We start from the raw sequence: 27793 nt of genomic DNA, 5'->3' as shown, positions 1-27793 counted from the left end.
AAGTTTACATACCCATGATAGCCCATTAAGAGTGTAATTATGGGCTTTTAATGATTTCTTTGAACTGTCTTTCCAAGTTGGGATAATTGTATAGCTTACATCTTTATTGACTTTAAAAAACGAAAATTTATTTCAGATTTCCTCTAATCCACAAGGTCAAGAGGGTCAAATGAATACAAATACTTAAAAACTGTACATTGTCATTTAACTTAATAAGATCTTCGCTAGCATAAAATAATTTTGTTTTACAGCATTGATTAGATTGACCAATACTCAGAACAGTGGGAAAGTCCAAGGAACTATGTACTGGAAACTGCTGTTGACAATAAAGCAATTTTTTTTATTGTCATAGACAGAGACGGCACTGACAAAGAACGAAGCCCCTGCTCCAAAATTGACACCTTTAAGCTCAACTGAAAGTACACATGGACATTCAACATGACAGTGACCTCCTGTATTTCAACCTATTTTTAACCCATAACCAGTTTAACAATAGAACCACCAGTACGGGTATAAATGACCCCCTTGGCGGTTCTAATGTTAAAATGAACCCCAAATGGCCGAATATCCAGCCAGAATTATGGCAGAAGCTTGTTGATAGTTACCAAAAGTTTCTGGTCAAGGTGCAACTTGCTGAAGAACATAGGGAAATTCAAACTTGTTCACCCAATACGATGTGTGTGTGTGTGTGTGTATATATATATATATATTAGGGGTGCAACGATACACAAAATTCACGGTTCGGTTCGATACTTTGGTGTCACGGTTCGATATTTTTTCGATACAAAAAATGTTCATGCATTTTTAATTTGTCATTTATTAAAATTATAAATATATATTTTAACTCAAAAGTACAGTTTTTAAATTTAACCCTAACCCTTGTGCGTGTTTTTTATTTTGACAGCGAATGCGCACCTGCGGACCACTTATGTGCAGCCCTGGTTATTTAGCTCATCATATTGCAGCCACAGAAATTCTTTTGTCCATGAAACCATAAAGCTGCACTTTCTTTTTGCCTCATAGTCTGATTTGTCATAACTTCTCCGTTTTGTGGTAAGCTTTTCTTTGGCTGTCACTTCTTCACCCTGACCTGTCTTATTTGGCTCAGCAGAACTGAAATGCTTTTACACGCTCACTCACATAAGCTCAGCGATTCTCTGCGCGATCAACCTCTCACATGTTTAAGCTTGCTGCGGGAGATTTCACTTGTCATGTTTGCATAGTAAGCTAACGATTAATAAGACGATGTCAGAGGAATTGGTTCACAAATTATCATCACTCACAGATCAGTGCTGTTGCTCTCTATACACAGTTCGCACGATTGCAAAGTGAAAGCAAAAAAACAAGCGCAAATTCAAACGCGACTTCAATATGTCACATATTGACAGTGGCTCACCGATGCCAATGACATAATTACCCAGCTACATTTCCGAAAGAATGCAAAAGCATTGACATATATTTTTCCTACAATAGCCCGACGGGCAGGGAAGAGATAGATTTTGGTAGCCCGACTGAAAAAATCGCTAGCTCCGGGACGTCGGGCTAGCGATATTGCAAGCCCTGTATCTGATTGAGGAATCACTCATCTTTGGAAAAGAGAGTTTATTACAGAGAAATGGCTCTTTCCAAAATAAAAGCTATACTATCCGCTTCTTCTGGGCTATATTCTCAGCAGCATAAGGAGAATCATGTGCTAACAGCTGTCTAAATGACTCGGCTAAAGTTAGTAGCATGCTTGCTTTTTTTGTCTGCTTCCACTTGTCTTTGCACTAGGATGATGTCGGCGTAAATGTGCAGTCATATTCGTTGTGTTCCCACTAGTGCTTTCAGGTTAATCTCGTTGAAATGACCTTAACTTCACAACACGGCAAATCTCCGTTAACGAGCTACCGCTGATCGCTCCGTGCATGGGGCTAGACGGCCAACACGTTAACGAGCTAACTGCGCTAACACACTAGTTCACACCAATGTAATTGAGCATTGCATGGCACATTCAACATACTGTTTTACTTTAGTCCATGACTCGCTTACCTTCAGGGTCATACGTCACATGAAAACCAAAATAATTCCAAACGCCAGATCTGAATGACGTTCAATTTGCCTGTTGCAAGGAGAGCTTAACTTCTGTCTCGCTAGCTTGCCCTGCGCTCTTCCTTCTGACTATGCTGTCTGTGTTGAGCGCTCAGTGGATCTGCGACAGTGCAGCCTAGGCGGAGTAGTCGAACACAGATTCACTGAGCGCTCAACACAGACAGCATCGTCAGAAGGAAAATTTATAAAATAAATTACAAATGTTGTATTGTTCGATACATATGCGTACCGAACCGAAAGCACTGTATCGAACGGTTCAATATCGATACGAATATCGTTGCACCCCTAATATATATATATATATATATATATATATATATATATATATATAACGAGAGACACCCGGAATGGCTAACCGAAGGTCGGACGGTCCTGATCCCCAAGGACCCCAAGAAGGGACCGGTCCCCTCCAACTACCGACCAATAACCTGCCTCAGTACTACATGGAAGCTCCTGTCAGGCATCATATCGGCTAAGATGAACAGGCACATGGGTGAATACATGAGCGGGACACAGAAAGGGATTGGCAAGAATACCAGAGGCGCAAAACACCAGCTACTGGTAGACAGAACAGTCAGCCGAGACTGCAAGACCAGACTGACCAACCTGTGCACTGCCTGCATTGATTACAAGAAGGCCTATGACTCAATGCCCCACAGCTGGATACTGGAATGCTTAGAATTGTACAAGATCAATGGGACCCTAAGAGCCTTCATCAGGAATTCAATGGGGATGTGGCGTACAACACTAGAGGCCAACTCCAAGCCCATAGCACAAGTCACCATCAAGTGCGGGATCTACCAAGGAGATGCTCTGTCCCCACTGCTGTTCTGCATAGGCCTGAACCCCCTCAGTGAGATCATTAACAAGACTGGCTACGGATACCGACTACGGAACGGAGCAGTTGTCAGCCACCTCCTGTACATGGATGACATCAAGCTGTATGCCAAGAGTGAACGAGACATCGATTCACTGAACCACACTACCAGGCTATACAGCAATGACATTGGAATGTCGTTCGGACTGGAGAAGTGTAGTCGGATGGTAACAAAGAGAGGGAAGTTAGTCAGAACTGAGGGGATTGAACTACCAGAAGGCAACATTCAAGGTTCAAGGTTCAAGGTTCTTTATTTGTCACATGCATAGTTATACAAGTATAACACACAGTGAAATGTAGCCTGACACGCTCCTCGACATGTGCAAAAAAATTGGGGGGGGGGGGGGGGGAGGGGGGTATGTAGAGGAAAAACATTATATATATATATATATATATATATATATATATATATATATAGAGAGAGAGAGAGAGAGAGAGGGAGAGAGAGAGAGAGAGAGAGATAGATATATCTATCTCTATCGACATATCTACAGATATATCTATAGATATATAGATTTGTATACACACACACACACACACACACACACACACATATATATCTATATTATTCAGAGTCTTATTCAGAGTATGTTTTTTTTGAAAGAAGGAAGTTATAATTTAAGGGGTTTTTGTAACTTCAAAACAATAAAGGTACGTACTACAAGAAAAGGCTTTTGTGTTTCTGTTCATGGAGTGAAACTATGGAACAGTCTGAATATGGAATTAAAGCAATGTCCAAACATAAAACTGTTCAAAAAGAGTTATACAAATATGATCTTCTCAAACTATAAAGAAAAGGAAAATATTTAAATTAAGTGAATGTCTCTATTTAAAAACAAACAAACAAAAAATCATGATGTTATATTATAGTATATAGTATATCAGAAATCTGTTCACTATTTTTATTACAAATTATATCAGTAAGGAAGCTGACTAAATATTAACTGATAATTTATGGAAAAGGGGTGGGATTAAATAAGTGTATACTTCTTCCCACTCCCTTTCAACATGTAAATTAATCAGAATGTTTTTTGTATGTAATTGGTATCGTATTTTTTCTCTCTCTTATTTTCTTTTAAATGTACTTGTATATTGTTCACATGTTGAAATAAATTACCAATCAATCATATAGATAGATAGATAGATAGATAGATAGATAGATAGATAGATAGATAGATAGATAGATAGATAGATAGATAGATAGATAGATAGATAGATAGATAGATAGATAGATAGATAGATAGATAGATAGATAGATAGATAGATAGATATGCACTCACCCTCATTTTTACCTCAACACAGGTTTGTTTTGGTTCCCTCCCTTATTTGTTTGCAGTCTCAACAGACCAGTTAGACGGGTTCATGAGTATGACTCCATGGGGAAAAGATTGTCTCCGCAGAGAAAACACAATAGCTGCGGTGGTTCTGTGGCTGCCCATATAAATGTGGGAAAGACATGGCAATGCTAGAAATGTATTTAGGTTTGGCATCCTGACAATTTAACAGTTTACCAATAACGTTTAACACTTTCTGGTAGGTACTATCAATGATATTACAGAGTATTGTGACAGCGTGTATGCAGATTATTACACTAATTTGTAATCTTGTGTCACGGACCCGGCTCTGGAGGACTCGGGGGTCCGTGACCAGTTTTGACTGTTGTTATTGTTGTTAGTATTATTATTATTTGGTGATGTGTGCTTTCTCCACAATGCTGTGTTAGTCTGTGTCCCACTCATATGTATAGGCAGGGTGTGGGTGTATACGTGTGTATGTCTGCGGGTGTGGCTGGAGGATGGAGCACAGCCACCTGCAGGCCTGATAGGTGTGGCCCTGCGAAGGACTGGCCACACCTGAAGTTCCTGCCACACCTGTTGGTGATCAGGGCTCGTCGGGGGAGCTACTTAGGAGAGTGTTGGAGCTCCCACCGGCGCGGGATCATTGAGTTATCGTACCAAGTTAGTGTGTCAGCATATGTCTGTGTTGTTCGTATATGCCCGCCGAGGGTTAGTGTTGACGGCTGCCTCTATGGTTTCCCTGCAGGAGGAAGAGTGGTCCAGAAAGGCAGCACGCACAGGGTGTGCGGAAACACAACAGCGGGGAGCACGAGCACGAGCACAGACGTCGGAGGGAAGCACGCACACGGGGTTCAAGGGAGCAACGGGGAGTTATTGTGTTTACAGTTTTTCACTGTGAATAAAGAGCACTGTTTGCATCGCAGAGTCTGCGTTTTGGGTCCTCCTTTCCCCACATCCCCACGGTCTGCCAGCCAGACCGTGACAGAATGATCCCGCCAACCACCATGGACCCAGCAAACTCAGGAGTTGCCACGGAGGAGAGATTGCTCGCGCAGTTATGGGATTACTGCCGGAGCGTAATCCAGGCTGTAGACCCACACAAGAGACACCTACAGGTAGTGTTCCTTGACAATTACCTCACATCCACTACCCTCACCATGAACATTTTGGACATTAACAAACTTAGGCAATTGGTCACTAGTTTAAGGGAGAGCTCGAGTTTTGAATTATTTGGCTTGGGTGGCCCGAGCACGGACAGTTCGGCTGCTCTCCTAGAGACTCTAGCCGCTTGGTTTTTCACGCGTCGGCGGAGGGCTTTCCCGTCGATGCTCGCGGCACAATCGTTTGATCCGCCATTACAGAAGGCATGCCGCACTCTCCACCACCATTCCATTACGCCGCAACCCACTCCTGCGGTTTCAGCCCGGTCAGCTGGCAACGGACCGACAGCGCTCATTACCGCAGTGAGTAAACCAGACTCAATTGTTTCAATAATAAACCCTGTCATTGACAATCAAAACACAGATGAACAGCGGATTTCCATGCACACGGCCCCGCCTTCACGGAGGAGAAGGCGTCCTCGCAAGCAGCGTTCAACCACATCCACACTCACTCCTGTGCTGGTCGAAGACTCAGGACCAGCGGCTCTGGACGCCACAGTGAGTAAAATGGACTCTGCCGGTGTTATAAATTCCCTTCCTGTAAACACGAAAATAGAAACTGTTTGCTGTACCTCCAAAGACTCAGAAAATGTTCCCTCTGAGACTGTAAGCTGGGAGCTGGGGAGTTCCGAGCATACAGACCCAAATGACTTTTTGGCTCAGTCTGGCCATATGGAGACAGAGGTTCTCCCCAGGGCTTCCCCAGAGGCCGAACTGGAGGCCTCAGTTGCCTCTGGACCCCTGGAATTTGTTGAGCCAGCTGTAACATTCTCATCCTCTCCACCCTTCATAATAGCCATATCACCCTCAACTCAGTCCGCTGCCCAGCTAGTAACGGAGTCTGCTGCCCAGCTGGTGACTGAGTCTTCAGTCCGGTCAGCCTCTCACCTTCATCCTCAGTTGGAGGTCGATATGCCTGCTGGACCACCTCTGCCATCATTTCACCTGTCTGTCCCTGCATCGTTGGCCAGTCCACCGGGAGCAGCGACCGCACCATCACCTCCTCCCTCTGCAGCTACTTCTCCACCAGAGTCCCATCAGACTGCAGCGACCGCAGCACTCTCGGCTTCGCCATCTGCATCACCTACTCTACCTTCACCTTCCCCACCTGCAGACACCGCATCACCATCTTCACCTCCAGATCGACCGTCAGTAGCTGTAGCGCAGCCGGAGGTGCTCAGGGTGCTCGGAGAGCGGGAGGAGCCCGCACCGCCAGCTGTGGAGCCCTGCGAGCTGGAGCAGGAGCCCGGCGAGCCGGAGGAGCGGCTCAGCGTGGCGGAGCAGGAGCCCTGCGAGCCGGAGCTCGGCGAGCGGGAGGAGCTCGCTCTGCCCGAGCCGGAGCAGCTCGGCGAGCGGGAGGAGCTCGCTCTGCCCGAGCCGGAGCAGCTCGGCGAGCGGGAGCAGCTCAGCGAACCACCAGCAGAGGAGCTCGGCGAGCGGAAGGAACAACCAGCGCTGCCAGCCGAGGAGGAGCTCGGCGAGCCGAGGTGGAGCTCTCGCTGCCAGCCGCCGAGGTGGAGCTCTCGCTGCCAGCCGCCGAGGTGGAGCTCTCGCTGCCAGCCGCCGAGGAGGGACCCGCTCAGCCGGAGCCGGAGGTCAACGAACCGGAGGGACGTCTGGCGCGGCCTCCACGCCATCCACGTCCTCTGCATCCACGTCAGCGACCAGCGCGTCATGAACCGTGTGCCACACCTCGCTGTTGCTCACCGGAGGAGCAGCGCCGCCACCGGACCCGTGGCAGGCCGCCTGGGGAGCAGCGCCGCCGCCGTCGGACCCGGGGCAGGCCGCCGGAGGAGCCGCAGCGCTGCTACCGTCACTGGATCCCGGGCAGGCCGCCTGGGGAGCAGCGCCGCCGCCTTCGGACCCGGGGCAGGCCGCCGGAGGAGCAGCAGCGCCGCTACCGCCTCTGGATCCTGGGCGGGCCGCCTGGGGAGCAGCGCCGCCGCTACTGGGCCCGGGGCTCGCCACCGGAGGAGGGGCAGCAGTGCCGCCGCCACTGGAGCAGTGGCAGGCCCCCAGAACCGTTTTTCTGCTGTTGCCGGACCCGTGGCTGCCCGCCGGAGCTGCAATGTCGCCACCATTGGACTCGAGGTAGGCCCCCTGAACTCTTTTGTTATGTTGATGGGCCGCCTGAGACTGTTTTGTGGCATTTTTTCTTTTTGTTGCTCCGCTGCGGGATGCGCGGTCGGACTCTGGGACTGTGACCATGGGGGGGTTGTTGTCTTTGGGGGTTTTTGCTTGTTTTGGTTCTGCCCTCCGTCCTGGACCTCCCGCCGCCTGCCCTGGGTTGGTTGTGCTGTTTTTGGTTTGTGTTTTTGGGTCGTCGGGAGCCGACCCTTTGAGTGGGGGTACTGTCACGGACCCGGCTCTGGAGGACTCGGGGGTCCGTGACCAGTTTTGACTGTTGTTATTGTTGTTAGTATTATTATTATTTGGTGATGTGTGCTTTCTCCACAATGCTGTGTTAGTCTGTGTCCCACTCGTATGTATAGGCAGGGTGTGGGTGTATACGTGTGTATGTCTGCGGGTGTGGCTGGAGGATGGAGCACAGCCACCTGCAGGCCTGATAGGTGTGGCCCTGCGAAGGACTGGCCACACCTGAAGTTCCTGCCACACCTGTTGGTGATCAGGGCTCGTCGGGGGAGCTACTTAGGAGAGTGTTGGAGCTCCCACCGGCGCGGGATCATTGAGTTATCGTACCAAGTTAGTGTGTCAGCATATGTCTGTGTTGTTCGTATATGCCCGCCGAGGGTTAGTGTTGACGGCTGCCTCTATGGTTTCCCTGCAGGAGGAAGAGTGGTCCAGAAAGGCAGCACGCACAGGGTGTGCGGAAACACAACAGCGGGGAGCACGAGCACGAGCACAGACGTCGGAGGGAAGCACGCACACGGGGTTCAAGGGAGCAACGGGGAGTTATTGTGTTTACAGTTTTTCACTGTGAATAAAGAGCACTGTTTGCATCGCAGAGTCTGCGTTTTGGGTCCTCCTTTCCCCACATCCCCACGGTCTGCCAGCCAGACCGTGACATCTTGTTTGTCTATTAATTCAGCAGACAAATGCTTGGTATGGCATTATTTGTCAGTAATGGCTGGGGAAATGTGGATAAACTGTTGGCTTGTTCACAACCTCTGTAATTGTCTCACTGAGCTGTAACAACATTCCACGGTCCCAACAATTAACCTGACGGAGAGCCAAAACAAATATAAAACACAATAATGCAACAAAACAACAAAAAGTGTCCAAAGCTACAAAAATGAATAAGCTATACTAAAACAGATTCATAATTATTGTCTATACTTTTACTACATTAGGGTCAATCCACATGTAGTCAATGGTTTCTGGAAAACAGTGTGTTCTCAAGACAACACTGACTGGCATAATAGCTTAGAGTAAAATTTGTCCCAGTGTTTTATTGCAGCAGAAAGGACACATACTGTGACAAAAACAGATCCGCCAGAAGTCTTCCATCTCCATTCCCTCTCTAATTACAGCTCAAATGTAAACCCATTATCCCTCGCCACATTATGAGTTACCTCTAGCTATTCTGAAACTCAAAGAAATTAGGATTTTTGGATTTTGATAGAAATCGAAGGAGAGCCTGGTGATAACGATTTGAGCTGATGAATGCAATTAGCGAAGAAGTGCTAACAGCATGGTAGTAATTGGGTCTTACAAACTAAAAGCCTGCCCTTACCCAGCAATTAAAGCAACCCCCTTTAAAGTTAGTCAATTGTATTGCTGTTAATGGCCTATGCCTGGCTAAAGCTTAGCGTTAGGAGGCACAGACCCCTTTCATATTGGCAATAGAGCAGGTCCTTATCACAAGGTTTCTGTGCGGTGTTGAAAGTGATTAATTTGTTTGTGATGGTGATTCCTTGCTCCACAGACTGTGTTTTATGAGAGGTTTGATGCATACTGCTACATAACATTAACTCTGAAATGAGTTACTTACAGTTTATATTTCATAAAGAAGAATAGTCCCATTGTTAAGCTTTTAACATATTGTAATTAATGTGTGGGTAGTGTTGCTAAAATTAAATGAAAGAAAGGGAAGCACCATGCTCATAACTCTGATGGTTATTTTTTAATTTGCAATTACGCAGCTTAATGTTTTAGCCCATATTGAATCCTTCAGTTTTTATACATTGTAAAAACTGGCATAATTAGTACAACATACCACACGTATAGGGGATGGGAATTAATGAGTTCACAGGGTGTTCTGGAGGTAAACCTGTGAAATATCAGGGTAAAGGTTACATAATAATTTGGTGCAGAGGTCAGACTTCACCCAGCTGCATCATGAATTCTTTGTGATGTTCAGGCAGTTATGTTTTTTCCACTTGTGGAAAAAAAAAAAATCTCTTCATCCTCCCAGTTTTTGTCAGTGAAGTAATAGCAGCACGTATACCAGAGTAAATCGCAGATTATTCACTAGTTCTCTGATATGTGTTTTCAAAGGAAATTGAAAGACCAGTTATATGAGATGACGGCTCATATACACCAATCAGCCACATATAATCTGTTGCAAACCAGGTTCAGCAGCTTCTGGTACAGAACAGTTCACGGACAGCATCCTTATAAACCCGATGATCCAATCCAAAATCGACAGTAATAAGACGGATCTGTATCTCGGGTCAAAATGCTAGACATGAAAAGCAGGATAAATGCAATTCTGACCAGGATTAGTATGAGTATTTTAAAGGAGCAACACTAGGCTATGAGATTATAACATATTAATACTTACTCTGAGTTGTGTTTTTTCAGAGTGGCTCATTCTGTAGAGTGTATCATAGCAGTTTGATAGTTTCAGAGGAGCAGACAGGAAAGCCTCGTCATGAAGGAAACTGAAGCAGACAGGTGCAACCATACTGAAAGCAGGCTGAGATGTGTCAGTGCAGAACCAATCAGACAGAGGCAGGAGAGAAAGGAAACTGAAAAACACAGTACAGACTTTCCGTTTGTTGACATTCTGAGAGAATTCAAATGATGTACTTGCATAGAGCGGCATGACGTGCACACCTATGACAGTGCATCTTAAAACTGTGTATCAAAAGCTAACACATATAACATTTCTGTAGTCTGAGCAGATAGCCTAGTAGTTTGGGGGGTTTTGCAAATTCAGTTTTAACCACATCTATCTTATCAAACACGTATTTACAACTGCACCATTTCTTTCATGTGCTGTGATTACAGACTTCAAAGAAAATTTGTCCCACTATCGAGTCTGTAGTGAACTCAAGCCAAAGAATCATAAATGAAAGTCTGCAAAACAAAATATACAGAAATCTTTTTGGTATGGTCCTAGTTAGAGGTTATATAAAGAGAAATATTTGTTGATTAATTAAGAATCTCTCCTTAGAAAGCTCGAGGTGTGAACACCAGAATTCATATAAGACAAATTGCCTGTAGTCAAGTCAGGTCAGTAATATTAAAGAGCAACAGTCAGAAGTAGCAGTCAGCAATCAGCGCCCCTTTGCTACAACCTGTTTCAAAATATGAGGGATGCCTCTTTCTAAATTGTCATGTGGTATTATTTGAAGATGTCTGACAAGATGTTGGGAAAGTTTATTATCCTTTCTAAGAGCTAATTCCTTTTACTTAATGTTACAGATTTTCAGCTCCCAGTCATAAATGTAACACATTTCCCTTAAAAACAGTCCCAAGAAACCTCTTTTCCAAGCAGTTTGATAATATAAATCGTAACAAACACTTTATGAAACTCATCATCCATTCAGCTTGGGGTAGTTTCCTCTTTTCTTTTAAAGCAGTGCTATGCTAGGTCTGGTGGTTATTCACTAGAGGCTGGATACTGACTGAATAAAGTGAAATATAAGCTTCTGAAATGTAGTCTATCAATTGCTTGCCTCCATCTTCCGGCTGCGCTCCATGACTTTTCGCCTTCTGGCTCACATTTCCTCAGGAATGAAGTGCAGTGCTGAGTGTCCACATCGGACCATAAAAACAGCAACCGAGGCTGAGCATCAAGTTTATGTGAATGGACTGGAGCATAAAAAGTAATGGGTGGGACCATTGGAGTTCTTCTGAAATGGCTTTTTTAAAAGGTTTGTCGACATATTTTTCAGCAAGATGGTCTATTAAAAAGAGGAACATTTATATTGAGCTGTCAGTGGGTGGACGGGTCAGATGCTCCTTTAATAGTGTCCTCAGGCGGCCCGCAATTCAACAGGGGATCAGTGCCGGTGGCTGCCTCACCACTAACGAGATAATATTGTTTTCTAGGACAAGGTTTGATTTAGAGCAACTGGTTAAATATACCTCTCAGTTAGCAGCATTGTTAATGTAATTACATGACAGTTTGATTTAGAGCAGAATAATCTCTGCTCCTCAGCTATGAATAACTGGAAACAAACCATTAGTCTTATTTTCAGACTGAGCTTGTTGCTCCACTTTTACCACAGGCTCCTATGTCTAATGAAGATGGATCTTTCTGCAGTAGAAATGATTGTGGTTCAGCCATTGTTATAGAAATGTAGGATTTAACTGAGGTTACTCATCTCCTTTTTTCCCCCTGATCCTGTGTTTCATGATGCTGCACCAGTCACTCAGCTCTGAAAGGCATCAGTGGAATCTGCTCAACATGAAAAACATGGGAATCCAGTTGGAAAGCAGAGATGGCAACCATTTAGAGCAGACATGACATCCACTTGACAGATAACCACCATGTGTGCATGTCAGATGAGAGACCACAGATAGTAAAGGATCCCTGGCTTCTCTCTCGTCTGCCTCTGTGGAGTCCAAGAGACGTTTTTCGTGGACAGCCACTAATAATGCTTCTAGAAAAATCCAGGAATATTTATAATGTAATTATTGTAATGTTAAACATCATTGCTTTATAGGCATGAGTTAGGTTTTGAGATTGGGGATATAAACATTCTCCATTCAGATACATCCAAGAGTTTTGCTCTTCTTTGAGTGTGGCAGCTCAGAGGAAGATATAAAACACAACATTTTCTATGGATTTATTTTGATATAAGAAATTAAATTCTGCCAAGAAGATCAGGTTTTCACAATTACACTTATCTACTTTTGGCTTCACAGCTTCAAAGTGATCTAAACTCTATTGATATCTCCTTTGGTAGAAAATGATGTTCCCAGTGAATGCAGTTTGTGCTTTAAGAAAAATATCCAGACTTTAAAACAGAAGATTCAAAAGTACAAGGTGGGGTTTTAATTTAAAAAAAGAAAGTATTTAAGTATTAGACAGGAGTAATCACAGAGGCCCCACTTCATTTATAGTAGTAGGATGAGGAAAGCATCTGGAAAGTGTTCTCTATAACAGCGGTTCACAACACACGAGAAAAGACCCGAGGTAATGATAAAAACAGTAACCCCCCCCCCCCAATAAAAGCCAATAAAAACCATGAAAACCATAAATTTCACACCAGAGCCTCAACTCTTGTAGCCCAGTACCAAAAGACTCATGGACCGGTACCAGTCCATGGACCGAGGGTTGGGGGCCGCTGCCCTGTGATACTCAGTCAAGTTCAAGTAAAGATTTGATTTTAGATCAATTTTGAAGCATAAGAATAATGATAAGAAGAATGAAGAATGAGGTGGAAGCCACGTATTTCTTCAATATTTAATAAACTGATTGTATGCGTTTATGCACAAAGTAAACTAAACATTAGCCGAAAATGTGTTTGGCTTTGCTCTGATGCTTTCGAACATCTATGTGTGCATGCCAAGCAATAGAAAAAAGATAAAAACTAAAAGGAGACACACTCATCAAAGCATTGTCACACAGAGATGCACAGGCATATACTCACTAAGTCAAAGTAAAAGATGCACACTCTTTTGGATGTGTCCTATGCTTTGTACACCTTTTGACTGTTCAGTTCTTTATTTGCTAAGCACTACATATGTTTGCAAATTCAGTGTGTAGATTTAAAAATAAAAATATTATACCACACATATAAAGTCACTCATCTTGCAAGAAAAAACCTTTCTGTATTGTGATATCTCTGGTTTCTGTTCATTCTTAGTAGCACACAAAACAATTCAGTAGGTAGCCTAGACCTGAATGAGAACACAAAACGTCTTTTAAGTTGAATCATAATTGTGACATCAGGTTATTTTGAAAGATTATTTTTCCCTTTTCAAAGACCAAGACAGCATAAAGACATTTAGTTGTTTCTGCTCATCAGACCAGACATGTGCAAATCTTTCCTAAACCTTGAACAGTTTATTAGTCATTACAAATCTATTAGTCATATTACAAATCTCCGTCAGTCACTACAAAGCAAAGAGCATGAAAGCAAAAAAGCTTTTATGGTAATTAAACCAGTCAGAGCTATAACAAAATGCCAAATCCTAAAACACGTGAATTTAAAATTGTGCATGTTAAAATATTTTCTTAGGAAATAAAACCAAAAGTCCTAACTAAATGTTATGGAAGCAAATAGAGCTGACCAGAATGCACATAATTTAACTTTATTTTATAGGTTTCTAGATCTGAATGTGCAGAGTGGCACACAGTGGTGTTATCCATAAATGCCAGACTGCTTTGATTGAAGTACCTGCAGTAGGTGACACAAGACAAACAAGCTTTGTATTCGATCATGAACTCTTAAGATTAAAAAAGGAACATACATGTAGCATTATATTTTAAATGTGCCAGAAAATCATGAAAGTAAGAATAAGAATTTAATGGGTCTCTGGTGGTGTTTCTGAATATCCCTTATTACATTTGCAGTAGCTATACAGAGAATAAGAGAAGGCTTTGACGCCATGTATAAGTCTGTTTCTGTCTCACTGCTGCTGCCACTGCTGTCCCTAGATTTAATAACTTCAGTAGCCTTTCACTTATAAGGCTGTATGATTCCTTGAGGGACTTCAATTGATCAGTCAGTGGTGGGCTCTTACACTGTGGCAGCTAGATGAATGGTACTGACATCGACTTCATCTAAACCACTAAAGCATACACTCTGGGAATGTGAGAGCCCACTCATCTGTTTCTATATTCTTTCTCTCTAACGATTGTCCTCAGTGAGTAGAAGATTAAATATAAAGGAAAATTCAGCTTTTTTTTTAAAATGTTTTTTTTTTTACACAACAAAACTGTGCTTGGAGAATAAAGACAGATGAACAAGCAATACTAGCTTCTCTTTTACTAGTGTTTCTCCCTTTTCATCTAATCTCAAAAGCACCATGTTGCAGATGATTATGATTAGCTTGGTTTTTGGTTTGATTACTCTCACAAATGCTGAATATCAACCTGCAAGTGCTTTCCTTAAGAAGAAAGTGATCTTTTTTGATGTTCTTTTCATATTTCTTTTTATGTTGTCAAAACATTTGGTTCCTCATTGTGTTCTTTTAATAAGAGACTAATAGAAATTGTCCAGACGTCTATCCGAACAACAAAAACAAAAAAATTGAAATCATCTCATACTATAAAATGTGCCTGCTATTATAGCTTATTTAGTTTGTAATATCAGCTCACATTGGACCTTGCTGGATCTCCTATGCTGTGGAGTTTGCTTCTCTAGTGCTGTTAATTTTAAACCTGCAGTAATGATTTTTTTCACCACCTCAGTACAGAAAACCGCAAAAAAAACAGCGACAAAGACCAAAATATCGCATCTTTGTATGGTGAACATGTTAGCAAACTGTAGCTTCTTAATACAGCTATATAACATAGACTAACATTCATTATCACATATTGTACGTCTCTCTGTTGTTCTTTTATATATTTTTTTAATTAACACTTGTCTAGTGGGTAGTAGTTGAAAGTTTGCCACACTCAAAATAAAGATCCTGTTATTTACCCTGTTTTTAGCTTTGTTTTTGTCTCTCCCAGTTGGGAAATATCTCATTCTCCTACAGACAGACATGTTGCAAATTAATGCATGATCACTACAGCGGCAGCTCTTATGGGAACATCTTTTGGGTTCACTTGTCCTTGGAGAAGGAAGGGTCACTGCAGTACAATGTATAATGAAACATTTCTCGTCTAATTGGAGTGGGCTCTTTCAGGATGACAATTCCCCCATCAATATTGCATGAGGGGGTCACTGAATGATTTCATGAGTATGAAAATTATGTGAATTATATGATACGAACTGACAAGAGGGCTCTTCACCTTCTCAAAAAACAAATGAGGGAAATAATGCTGATGAGAGCGATAAAAATGAACCAACAAAAGAACATAGTGTTCCCCATCAAAAACACAAGATAAAACAATACTTAGCAGCAGAGACTTTGCTGTTAAATGTCATCTTGACCAATGTTTGTCCCAAAAATATGAGAATAGCATCCACACTGATAAAAAGTAGAATTTCCAGTTAAATTAAACTGATTCTGCCTCTCTCTCAGAGGTGAGTGCGTCTCTGCATCGTGCTGGGCCTGATCGTCAGCTCAGCAGGTTTACAGCATGGCAGAAACGAGTCAGTCTTTTCTGATATGGTAATCCAATTAAACACTGCTCTTGTGAGAGATCACTTTGTATTTCTCACCAGGCAATAGGAATGAATGTTTCATAAGTCAATACTTCAGTATGTCTCTGGTGTTTTTGATGCCACAATGACAGATTTTTTTTAATGTATCTGTTTCAATTGTTTTACCAGGATCTATTTTTAATGCCCACTCACATTTCCTATTAATGAGTGTTTTGGCTGTGGGAAGCTGGTAGCTGTTGTCATTTGTAGCCTCTGTTATACCTGGAAAATATGCTGCAGTTAGTTGTGTTCAGCATGTAGAGGCTTTTGAGTTGGCAAAAATGGGTTACCGGCCTTTGGAACAAATAGTATGATTTGAATCATTATTAATTCATATAGTGTCTCTATTGTATGCCCCACAACCTCAGTTTTTTTTTTATGGCTGCTGCTGTTTCTGCGGTTGGGCCCTCTGGCCAGAACCTTACTCTGTTTTCAGTGTTTTGATCTGCCTCTACGTTTGCCAACTGAAAAAGGCTGACTAGCTGCACACTGCATGGGGCAAGATTGAAACACTGGATTTTTTTTGTTCCCTGTCCTTCTGTGGTGTAAGCCCACTAAAGCTTAATGTGCTTCATACCTTATTGAATAACAGAGATTATTTCTTGTCAGGTGTGGGTCTTTTCACGTCAACAAGAAGATTTGATTTGATGTTAATTCAACTTAAGAACACTAGGGTCTGTCAAGTGCACTTGTTTGAACTGTACACTTGGAGTTTAGATAAGCAGGTTCTTACTCACTCTAGATGTATAATTGTTATATTAAAGCTAAAATTATTTATTAATTATGTATTTTCTTCTAAATGATATAAGCTCCTTTAACTACCTAACTAATTTGATTTGATGGGTCATTAATAAATATCTCATTTTGTGCTATATATATATATATATATATATATATATATATATATCAGTGTTGTTCCTTTGATGTCGCTAAATGAGCATGAATGCAGTGCAGCTAACGATGAAATAACCCATTTGGAATATTTCCCCACTTAAGGTGATGCCATTGATATTCAAGACCCTGTGGCGTTTCTTGTTTGTCAGTTCTTTGATGAACTGACCTCAGGCACCTTGATGAACACTCAGTAGATTTCATTTTGCAAACAATACTAGATGTCGCATGACCTTCACTGTTTCTTTGACTGCGTGTTGATGCATTTTATGTTTACAGATTTACATTTTTTACATTACAGGAGCTGTATGCAAAGAGATGCTGGAGGTTCAGCTCAAAAACTCTCAGTAATGGTGACTACAAAAGAAACAATATATATTTTTTAAATGCTAACTATCATAAGATATTTTTCAAATGCTTGAAATATGTTCCTTCTATTTTTGTTTATATTTGTCTCATACCTAATAATACAGGATACAGAGTTGTTACATGACATTTGTCAGTTTCATGAGAGTTATGTTTTATATGTATTTTTTATTTGTTATTGAAAGTAGAGAGAAGGAGTGTGACAGGAAATAAAAGCCTAAGCTGGTATCAAAATAGAAATTTGTTACTGGCTCAAGGTGTGTTATATTGTAAGTGTCATGAGCTGGTTGTGTGGCAGGCAGAGAGAGGACCCAAAATGCAGGACTTGGCAAACAGGCTTAACTTAAGACAGAGCTTTATTTGCTGGCAACTGGCTGATTGAACAATATACTGTAACAAACAGAGCTAAGCTGGAGTAAACTAACTGAAACCACAAACCCTGAGACTCACACACACATACACACAACATGAGAAGATGACAACGACGTGACAAGGAACAGAGGAAAACTAAGGAGCTAAATACACAGGATATCCAGAGTCTGAGCAATGGGTGGAAAACACAGCTGGACAAAATCTGACCAGTGAAATAAGGGAAGCAAAACTAAATGTAACACATATAAAACGAGGGACTGTCCAAAGGAAACAAAGTGACAAGGACACTGAGACTCAGGCAAAGACACGTGAGCTTGACATTAAGACAGGGATAACAGATATAGAAACACATGATGGACTGACATAAAAAGGGGGACAGACATAAAAGCAAGCAATAGCCAAACTAAAGCAGGACTGCTGAGGGGGATGCTGATGAGGACATACAGAGAAAAGACTGGGAAACTGGACATGAAAGGAAACTAAATTAAACAAGAACCAAGAACTTAAATAACAAAAAAAAAAAGAAGCTCCCTTAAAGTGAAGATCAGAATTTCAGTATTCTGCACAAATGAACAACAAACTCAAAAAACCTGGGTCAAAGCCCCAGAACCATGACAGTTTAAGTTTTAAATCTTATGATCTTTAATTAGAAAAGAAACACCAACAATCACTCGGAAACAGTCGGGAGGAAACCCATTGCAGCATGACTAAGGGATGGTTCAGCATCACTTGATCCGTCCCTAACTAGAAGCTTTTTCACAAAGGAAGGTTTTAAGTCGAATCTGAAAAATAGTGTCTGTCTCCTGTATCCAAACTGGGAGCTGGTTCCATAGTGGAGGGGCCTGATAGCTGAAGGCATGTCCACCTATTCTGCTTTTGAAAGCTCACAAGTAAGCCTGCAGTCTGACACGAAGTACTCGGTTAGGATAATAAGGTACAGTGGAGGTCTATATTGGGGTGATTATTCAAGACTACGTGCGAACAGAACAATTTTACATTTAATTCTGAATTTAACAGGGAGAAATATGGTCTCTTTCTTGTCCCAGTCAGTGCTATCGCTGTAGCATATTGGATCAGCTGAAAGTTATTCAAGGTGCTTTTAGAGCTTTTAACAGCACTTTTGGAAATATGCTTACAAAAATTCTACAACAAATAGAAACACCCTATTCCAGGATGTCATTCATAGTATTACCTCAGTTTAAGTTTTTGAACTTGTAAGAGATGATTCGATGCATTATGTGCCTCAGTTTTGCCTCTTCAAGAAGTATTTCTCCTTTTTGCAGTCTGTGAGGTCTTCCAGACGCCATTACCACGTTCCTCTTTTTCATGTATTCTCTGTCGTGCTTCTATTACTGTATGTTGTGCTTGACTGACCAGGTGATCCTGATATAGCAAGTCATGCAGCTGACAGCAGGAACAGCGTGTTGTCCTGGACGCCTCCACACCGGCATGTTAGATCAATTGTTTGATTGCTGTAGAAGCTGACAGTAACCTGTTGCTTTCTCCTAACCCTTGCGATCAGTTCTTTGGTAAGAACAACAGGAGAGCACTAGTGATTGCCAACAAGTTTTTTTTAGTAGAGAAATGAATGTATAGCTCTGTTCCATAAGGTTCAGTTTGCAACAGCGTTTCTCAAGGGCTTTCTAAGCTATGACCTGATTTATTTTGGGTTGCAGGACAAATTGCAGTCTGCTTTTAATGTATATATGTGGCCTAAAAAGTGTATTTTTGCAGAAATCAGCAACACTCCAAATATAACTTTAATGTCAGATTGACCTTAGGACTAGTCAGTGGCCTTTTTTAAAGAATTACTATTACCTCAAATGTGTGCATGTCATCATGTATGACTTTAGGTGAGTGTGACTGAGTTCTTGAATTAAACAGATAATGTTCTTATGTTCTATTTAGCTTTTTCAGAACACAAAAAACTTGCTTGTAAAACGAAAATGTGAGAATGAAGCATGACTCATGAGGACATTTTATAAATAAAAACAGCGGCTGTGGTTCTCTTTTTCCTGCCTGCCTTTTGTCATTGTGTTGGCACTAAATAAATGAATAAAAATAAGTCAGAGCTAGTGGGCAACGTGATGGGGAAAATAAGAAAATTAAAAGAAGAGTGCATCTGTCATCTCTTTCCTTTTTGCACCACGGGATTCACACTTTGCAAAGTGTCTTATTGTAAACTGAAATGGGCTCATAAAAAACGACGAGTTTACTCATGAAGAGTACTATGAACTTCATAGTACAATAAGTGTACAGTAGGTCAGTTTCAGTTTTTCAGCCTTTAAATAAATCTTTTTTGTGACTCTATTATTATATGAAAATTATTTCAATTATCATCAGTGTCTAAACTATCCACAATTTGGGATTACAAGGAAGACACTAAAGGAAATGTTCATTCCGACTGAGTTTGTCAATTGTGTTACTTACAGTCCAAATAATAGTTTTGTAAGATGACATTATTAAAGTAAAGGCTATGTCAGCTTAATACCATTAACTGATGAGATACATTCAGTCACCCGGCTTTCATCTGAAATAAACATCACTTAAAACACTGAATGATCTTTACCGTCTAAATGAGGCCACAGAGCTAGGTTTTCTCCTTCCCACCATATTTACCAATACAATATAGCGTAGCTGATGCTAACTCGCACTGACATAAGGGATTTTAGTCATCAGACTATACAATGTGTTCATAAAAATAAACAAATTCAGCTGACAAATAACCAAATAATCATCATTATCTCAAGAGTGACTATACATCGGTTTAAGTTTCATGTTTTATGACCCATTGCTAATCCTAATGATGTTGCTGGAACACAACCTAGCAAGCTAGAAAAGCTTTATATTTGTTGTACTAATAATTCACAATTATTTAAATGTCATATGTAATTGTTCAGCAATTGCAGTAAATTGTTTCCTCCATACTTTTGTGCAGGTTCTGGTTGAATTTTGGCATTAATCAATCAGGTTTCGATGAATATCATTGCAGAGGAGATTAGAGTGGTATTGACTGGCTGAAGGGTTGGGCCTTGTGCCAGCTCTCATTAGTGGTCTCTGTCCTTTCACCTCGGTTTGTCTCTCAGTTTTCCCTGCTGCTAATGTTTGTGCCTGCTGATTTAAACCGATGGTAGTCCTAAGTGCTTTAATAGAAATGTATTGATCACAGGGCTTGCGAGCCATTTATGTGGCTACATGGATATTTTCACACAGAAAAGATAACAGGCAACCTATTTTCTGCATGTATACATTGCATTTTATGTCTTTCATTCTGCTGTTTTACGGTAAAAAAACAAAACAAAATGTAATCTTCATGTGAAACATTTGTGTTTCATGTAAGCAGTCTGAATTCGGCCTTACCTTGAGACCTATGTCCTATCAGTACTTGGCTATTGCAAAAAGAGTTTAGTCCATTTAGGTCAGTCAACCTAAATTTTCACCCAAAGTCTTAAAGGTTTTAACTCCAAGTTTGTCTCTAGTTTTCCAGTTTTTGAAAAACTCTTTCTCTGGTATCATTATTTCCCAGGACTCCATGCCCACTATGTAGAAGCCATAGTAATCACACATTGTTGTTTCTTACTCAGCTGACCCCTATGGCCTGCTCTCTGACCGCTCACCCCTTCCACACTGCATGGGGTTTTTAGAACGAGCCTCACAGTCAGCGACCTTGGTCAGCAGCTCCAGTTTTAATCAGTGGTTGTCTTCAGATGGGGTGTCCAAACTAGCCGCTTTCTGTTTCCTTAACGAGTCTACAGTCCCATTCTCACTTGCAGCCTATGCTGTAGCTCTCACTTGCTTTGTTTCTTTTTACATCAGGGTGATTGCCTCTTTATGAATGTGCCTGACCAGCACCTAAGGAAATTGGATACTAATTACCATTGCATGTTTAGTAATATTAATAGCTAAGCTAGCTAGGTGTCCATCCCAATTCCCACTTAGTCATATATCAATCTGGTTTTATACATAAAATTTTATATACAAATCTGCCCCTGGACTGGTTCCTTACTATCTGTTAAAATATAAAATATGTAAAAACCAAAGTCACTTTCTCTCATAATAGTTTACAAATTTTTATGTATAGAATAAACAACAAAACGACAATATTTGCTTTGTTATGCTGCCCCACTTTACAAAATAATAAGTCAGTTATAAAAGACTGGATTCTTGTAGTTGCTCTTCAAGTTGCACTGAACCTGTTTTGACCTTGATATTTATTTTATGCAATCTGCATATTGTGTTAACTCTTGTAGACTGTGACTTTTAATAATTGCTGTGATGTCTGTTGCCCTCTTGGCCAGGTCATTCAGGGAAAGAAACAAACATTTTCTTTAATCACACTGAGACTTTTACCTAGAGAAAAATGGTAGCGTGGAGATGTATACAGAAAAAAAAAACTATATAAATGAAGCACATCAGAGTTCAGACAGGGTTTGAATGTGATATCTAGCCTTATCTTTGAGTTGATGCAATTATATTGTTTTGATGTAAGCCGTTATTAATCCATTATATCCATTATATAAAAGGTGTAATGACTAATCAGTTAATGCTCTATTTGTTTTCCCTCACAATAAGGTAATTTACAATGACTATCTTCCCCCATTGCCCCTCTAGGGATCACCTATTGTCCGTGTGCATCCATCTCTTAACAAAGTTTGAATATTCTGACAAAGCTATTCCAACTTTTGAAATTAACTTTGACCGGGGGCGTGCTGGTGGCTTAAAGATAATCACATCAAGGGCATGCAGCCTGACCTGTTTTTGCATGAGTAAGTTTCTGCTCACTGAAAAGCACTTAATCGTCAATTGTTGTCTTGGCTTTTGTGGGAATGTGAATAGCACCTTATTGATTGGAAGCAAAATGTTTTTAATGTTGTAGATGAGATTTCAGGATTGCTAGCTAATGGGAAGATGGAAGCTCGCTGCAATTTATTTTCAAGAAGAGGCCCAAATTGGAAAATCTTTACAGACATAATTAAGGCTTATCTGATAGTATTGTCAGAACTTTTCAGATGCTGTTTTTATTTATTTATTTTACCTATGCAGCAGTGTTTGTTAGGTACCAAAACACAAACATGCACAGCATTGAGATGGGTCTATCCAGAAAAGTAATGAATATAATGTAAAGAGCAGTATTGATGTTTCATCAAAGCTAATGACAGTAAAAACAATGTCCTTGTAACTGGTATTGCATTGTATTGCCATTATTTTGCCAAATAATTTAAAACTATGTCTTTTGTTGATGTTATATTATCAGTTAGATTAGGCTTACCCTAATCGAAGGTGTTACTTTTGTCCTCTGGTTGCAACTATGGGTGAGCTGCATTGTGTATGCCGCTCAAGGATATGGTATGTGGACCAGTGGAGCTACATGGAGTTCAAAGTCAGGCTCCTCCACCTGGGGTATGACCTGGATATAAGTAGCTATGGTGTTTTGGTGTTTCAAATAAGATTTCACTATAACAGATAATTGGTACTAGTGGGACTCTCCTTATAATAATATAGGCATGAAAGCACAAAGGGAAATGTTTTTCAGTCTTCTATGGGGCAAAACTCGTGTCCTGACAAAACATTAACAACAGTCTCTCTTGCACCTTTTCTCAGCACTATGCTTTATACTATCTTTCATACTGGATGACTACTTTCTCTTGAGCTCTGCAGAACACTTGTTTTGTTGGAAAGAACTGTACAGTGGATTTCATATTACTAATCCATGTAATCCAAGTAATCCAGAATTGTTGCTTGTAACGCTTGAAAATCAAATATTTGTTCAATTATTAGAATATGCCATTTTGAACTTGAGTAAATCACTATTCAAACAATATAGCTGTCTCCATCTAGTTCAATGAATGTAACCACAATCATAGGGAAGACTGTTGACTTCACTGTTATCTGAATAACGATCATCAAAACACTCCACAGAGAGGGTAAGCCACAGAAGGTCATGGCTGGAGAAGCTGGCTGTGCGGCTGCTGTATTGAAGCATATTGATAAAACGTTGAAAAGTGTGGTAGGAAAAGTTGCACAAACAACAGAAGCTGGTGTCAGACCATCAAGAGCCACTGCAAACAGATATCCTCAGGAAAGAGGCTGCAACTGTCAGAGCTAACGTCAACCCACTCCTGAGCCAGAGACAACATTGCTTATCTGAACTAAGTTGAAAAAGAACAGTGCCAGATGCCTTTTTGGACCAATGTTCTCTTTTTAGATTAAATATTGGATTTCATTGGAAATGTTCTGTATTGTAAATCCTTCTAACTGATCATTGGAGCTATTCTAAAAATTTAGGATACTGGATTTCTCATTTACATGAGCTATAAGCCATGAACATCAAAAGTAAAGCAAAAAGGACTTGAAATATTTTAATTTAGAGGTAACCAATAAAGAATCTATGAAATTTGAACTTTCTGAATTTAAAAAAAAAAGTTTTTTTGAGCTGTACTATACTTTAATAGCTGGGTAGTTGACACCATATTACCAAAAGATGCCAGTGTACCTTGTTTTTATTCATTTTGTTAGCTTTTGGGCATCTTTAAATTTCTTTGCTCTCTTGCAAAACTGATAAAACTTACATATCTGTACAGTAATATGAGAGTACCACCCGCAACTGGTTAGTTTAGTGTACCACAAATGCTGGAAATGTGCTGCACTATTTACTATGTTCATCCATCACCATAAAAATGGGCACTTTCATTTATTTTTAGCCAAGCCCACTGCTGACTGTAATTAGTCAAAATTGTATATTTAAAATGATTCCCATCAACTGCACTGGAGTCTTCTGTATGATTAATTTCCCTAAATGATACAAGAAAGGTAAGGACAATTAGATAATCTGTATTAGAAAGTAACCTTTGCAAAGAATTACATTTTTAGTGCAACCACATGGGAATGGGGCAGAATATCAAAAACAAGTTTGGACGTTCAGAGAGGGAATAGAGGTTCAGTGGTTGAAAGTTTTGGTTCCATGCAAGACGGCCCTGAGTTTGTACCCTTCTGCTTGCAGTTATTTTCTATGGGAGCTCCAGCTTCTCCCACAATCACAACATGCGCTCCTCCTCTTGTGACCAAAGTACTGGCTAAATAGATCTCCTAACGCAATGCTCCTTTAAACGATTTAATGTGATTTTCAGTGGATCCAAAAAATATACGTCCAGATGAACAGAATCAGCTTTTGGAGATTTACTTACCTGGATGATTGAGAATGCATCAAGACATACCACGCATTATAAGAAAAAGAAAACACTCTTATATTAAAAAATACAAACACTCTATACAAACTACCCATTTAGAGTCTTGGTATTTGTAGCTTTGTTGTTGTGGTGAGAGATATTTCAGTTTGAAAAAGGCCGTCTCATATATTCTAACCACTGTGTATATTTGTGTTTCCAGTTCATGTGAAAGCAGGAACCTGTGAGGTAATTGCTGCACATCGATGCTGCAACAAGAACAAGATCGAAGAGCGATCCCAGACTGTCAAATGCTCCTGCTTCCCTGGACAGGTGGCAGGAACAACAAGAGCAGCTCCATCTTGTGTAGACGGTATGCCAAGCTTCTCATTACAGTTTTGGTGATGATTTGAGACCAAATTCTGATTAGGGTAGAAATGTGGCACGGTGTAAACCTGTCACACCTGTCACTGTGCCTCTGGTGCTTATTTCACTGATCGTTTGGCACAAGGAGTTTCTCGTGAAGCAAAAAATACAATGTTGAGATTGCTGTTGTATAACCCAAAGGCTTCATAATCTTCAAATCAATTCACTTATCAGTTCATTCGCTCAGCTGTTTGTCTGCTTTATATCAGACATGTTCAGTGGAATAGACAGAAGGCCAGGTCATTTAAAATTATGTCAAAAGTGGCCTCAGTTACAGGTGAATCGATCCCTATCTCCTCTTTTCACTGTAATATCTCTGACAAGGCTTCCATATTTTGACAGTTCTCCCTTCACTTTAGAAATGTCAGGGAAAGCTGTTTCTGCCCTATAGGCCTCCTTGAAGCAACAAAAAATCTTGACGCATAAGCTTGCTGCACGCTTTTGTTCTCCTCCTACATACAAACATTCATCCTCCACACACCTTAACACACCTGCTCACTACTCTCACTGGCTTGACATTGACCCATGCCCTGTAATTCAGGCCTGAAAACACTCTGGAGCAGGACTGACAGGTCTCCACCACCAGCTAGAGATCAAAGTGCTCTCGTTAATCACTGTGCTGTGTATAGAAGTCAAAGGCACTTGCTGTTACTTCAGTCAGAGCAGAAGAACGCTACATATTTAAACAGCATGGTGCTAATTGTTTACTCTGCTGTTTTTCTCTTTTCCTTTATTTCCACTTTTATTTTACTCCCAGCATCCATAGTTGCACAGAAGTGGTGGTGCCAGATGCATCCCTGCATGGATGGAGAAGAGTGTAAAGTGCTGCCTGATCTCAAAGGATGGAGCTGCAGTACAGGAAACAAAGTTAAGACAACTAAGGTGTGTTGAGTTCTGTGTTTGAAAGTAAAAAGTGGGTTCGCGCCTTCATTCATTAAATTGCTAAAATCAACACAATGACACAGTGATAACAAAGTCACAGCCTAGAATAAAAGCTGTAAGAAAATGTGACCCTAAAATAACGGGGAGGTGCGAGGTGAAAGAAAAAAGGAAGAAAACCTAAGAAAGCACTGAAAGTTTTTTTTTTCATTAACTTCAGATGAATGAGATCAGAGTAGGCAGAGTAGAAGGCAGCAGGAGAGGAAGATGTGACTCACAGGGGAGAATCAGTGAAGTGTATCTTGAAGCGATCAGCTTCTGCACTGGAAGGGGGTGAGTTAAGTTCAGCAATCTATTTACTTTTAGACCTATTTTGTTGTCTAACTACAGTCAGTTTATTGTATTTTACTTAAGCTACTAATTTGGTTGCAGCATTTAGATGAGGTATTCGGCAATGCAGCAGGCTCTGGGGCAGACCAGGATGTAAAGGGAAGCTGCTGCTGAAATGTACTCTTCCATGCAATACAATTAAAGCCAAAGAATTCTGGCCTCAACCCTCAGTTTATTTTGGCACAACTGAACTCAAAAGCAATTTTATCCACAAAATACCAAGGAATGTGTAAAATGAAGATTGGTATAGCTAGCCAGAAAACAAATCTAGTTTTGTTATATTAGCAAAATAGTAGCAATAGAACTTAACGTACAATAGGCTAAAGTAGGTAGTTTGGACAATTTCTGACTGTGTTCAATCATCCAAATTCTAGATTATGTTAGAAAAATTCGGTTGGTTTATGTGAACAAACTGCCTGGCTTGAGCTGCAGGAGGCAGGACACGGGATGATCGCTCAAGTGTTGTTAAATACACCAGACAATTACATCCTCTTTTCCCACCTTGGCACAATCATTGAAACTTTGTAGGGAGCTGACAGGCTAAATGCGTTTACCGTATTTACTGTTGACTTATCATATGTAAGAGAATATGCACAAAGGGAATTGTCAGGAAAGAGATGGCTGTTTGGAGACACATCACTTTTATTAGTATTTTGAAAAACAAGTTATGGGTACATATTTGCATAACTTTTTAGGTATATGTACAAGTAGCGGTAATTACAAGTATGAAACATGTACTGTGCTTCATAAATGAGTAACAAATGTAGTACAAAACAATAACCTACAGCACACCAGAAAAATAGATTCGGCCTACCTTTTAGGCTCAGGTGCAGTGACACGGCTTTAACAAGAAGAAAAGTCAGTCATTCACCACCATCTTCCTGCGCACTAAAACCACCAAAGTCGTCTTCTCCAGTGTCGGAAACGAACAGGCTCAGGATGGCTTCGTCATCCACTCTCCGCTTCTCTCCTTCGTTGTCACTTTCAAAACCAAAGAAATCCTCGTTGTCAGTGTCAGAGTCAAACACCCTCAGAAGGGCCGTGGCGGTGTCCTCCTCTCCATCATGCAGCAGTCCAGCCCTTCGAAATCCGTTGGTGATCGTGGATGTTTTCACACTTTTCCACGCTGTCAGAATCCACTGGTGGAGTTGGGCATAACTTGCTTTTCGCAAGTTTATCGCCGCTCATCATCCACGCCTCCCGCTGAACGCGTAGCGCTACTTTGAAGTTTGTTTTTCGTGCTACTTTGTACGGCACTACGTTGCCTGGCGGACGGACATGTGACCAACATACCACTCTTGAACCCCGATCAGGCAACATAGTGCCGTACAACAGCGGAACAAACAAAACAAATCGTCTTACGATACCACAAAAATCATGGACAATCCATAGAAAAGCAGCACCTGACTAAAAGCCGCAGGGTTCA

General features: G+C 41.0%; 2 protein-coding genes across 2 annotated transcripts in view; both read left to right on the top strand.

Annotated features, from left to right (window-relative positions):
* The window catches only part of LOC147331223 (chemokine-like protein TAFA-2), a 117005-nt gene that overhangs the window by 77279 nt on the left and 11933 nt on the right, over positions 1–27793 (top strand). Inside the window, exons 3-4 of the mRNA XM_086293390.1 lie at positions 24896–25045; positions 25856–25980. Of these exons, the coding sequence (XP_086149516.1) occupies positions 24896–25045; positions 25856–25980 (275 nt within the window). The remainder of the gene's footprint in view (positions 1–24895; positions 25046–25855; positions 25981–27793) is intronic.
* On the top strand, positions 5383–7630 carry LOC147331224 (uncharacterized). Its single transcript, XM_086290855.1, has 2 exons — positions 5383–6816; positions 6987–7630. The coding sequence occupies exons 1-2, from the start codon at positions 5424–5426 to the stop codon at positions 7628–7630; spliced, it is 2037 nt and encodes a 678-aa protein (XP_086146981.1). The 5' UTR covers positions 5383–5423.

This window comes from Aulonocara sp. 'chitande type north' Nkhata Bay, linkage group LG5, assembly GCF_057382095.1.
Source record: "Aulonocara sp. 'chitande type north' Nkhata Bay isolate Kocher_YH1m ecotype deep benthic linkage group LG5, A_spYH_male_GT1.1, whole genome shotgun sequence".
Taxonomy (NCBI): Eukaryota; Metazoa; Chordata; class Actinopteri; order Cichliformes; family Cichlidae; genus Aulonocara; species Aulonocara sp. 'chitande type north' Nkhata Bay.
Note: the sequence above shows the minus strand (reverse complement) of the source record. Positions and strands in the feature narration are given on the sequence as shown.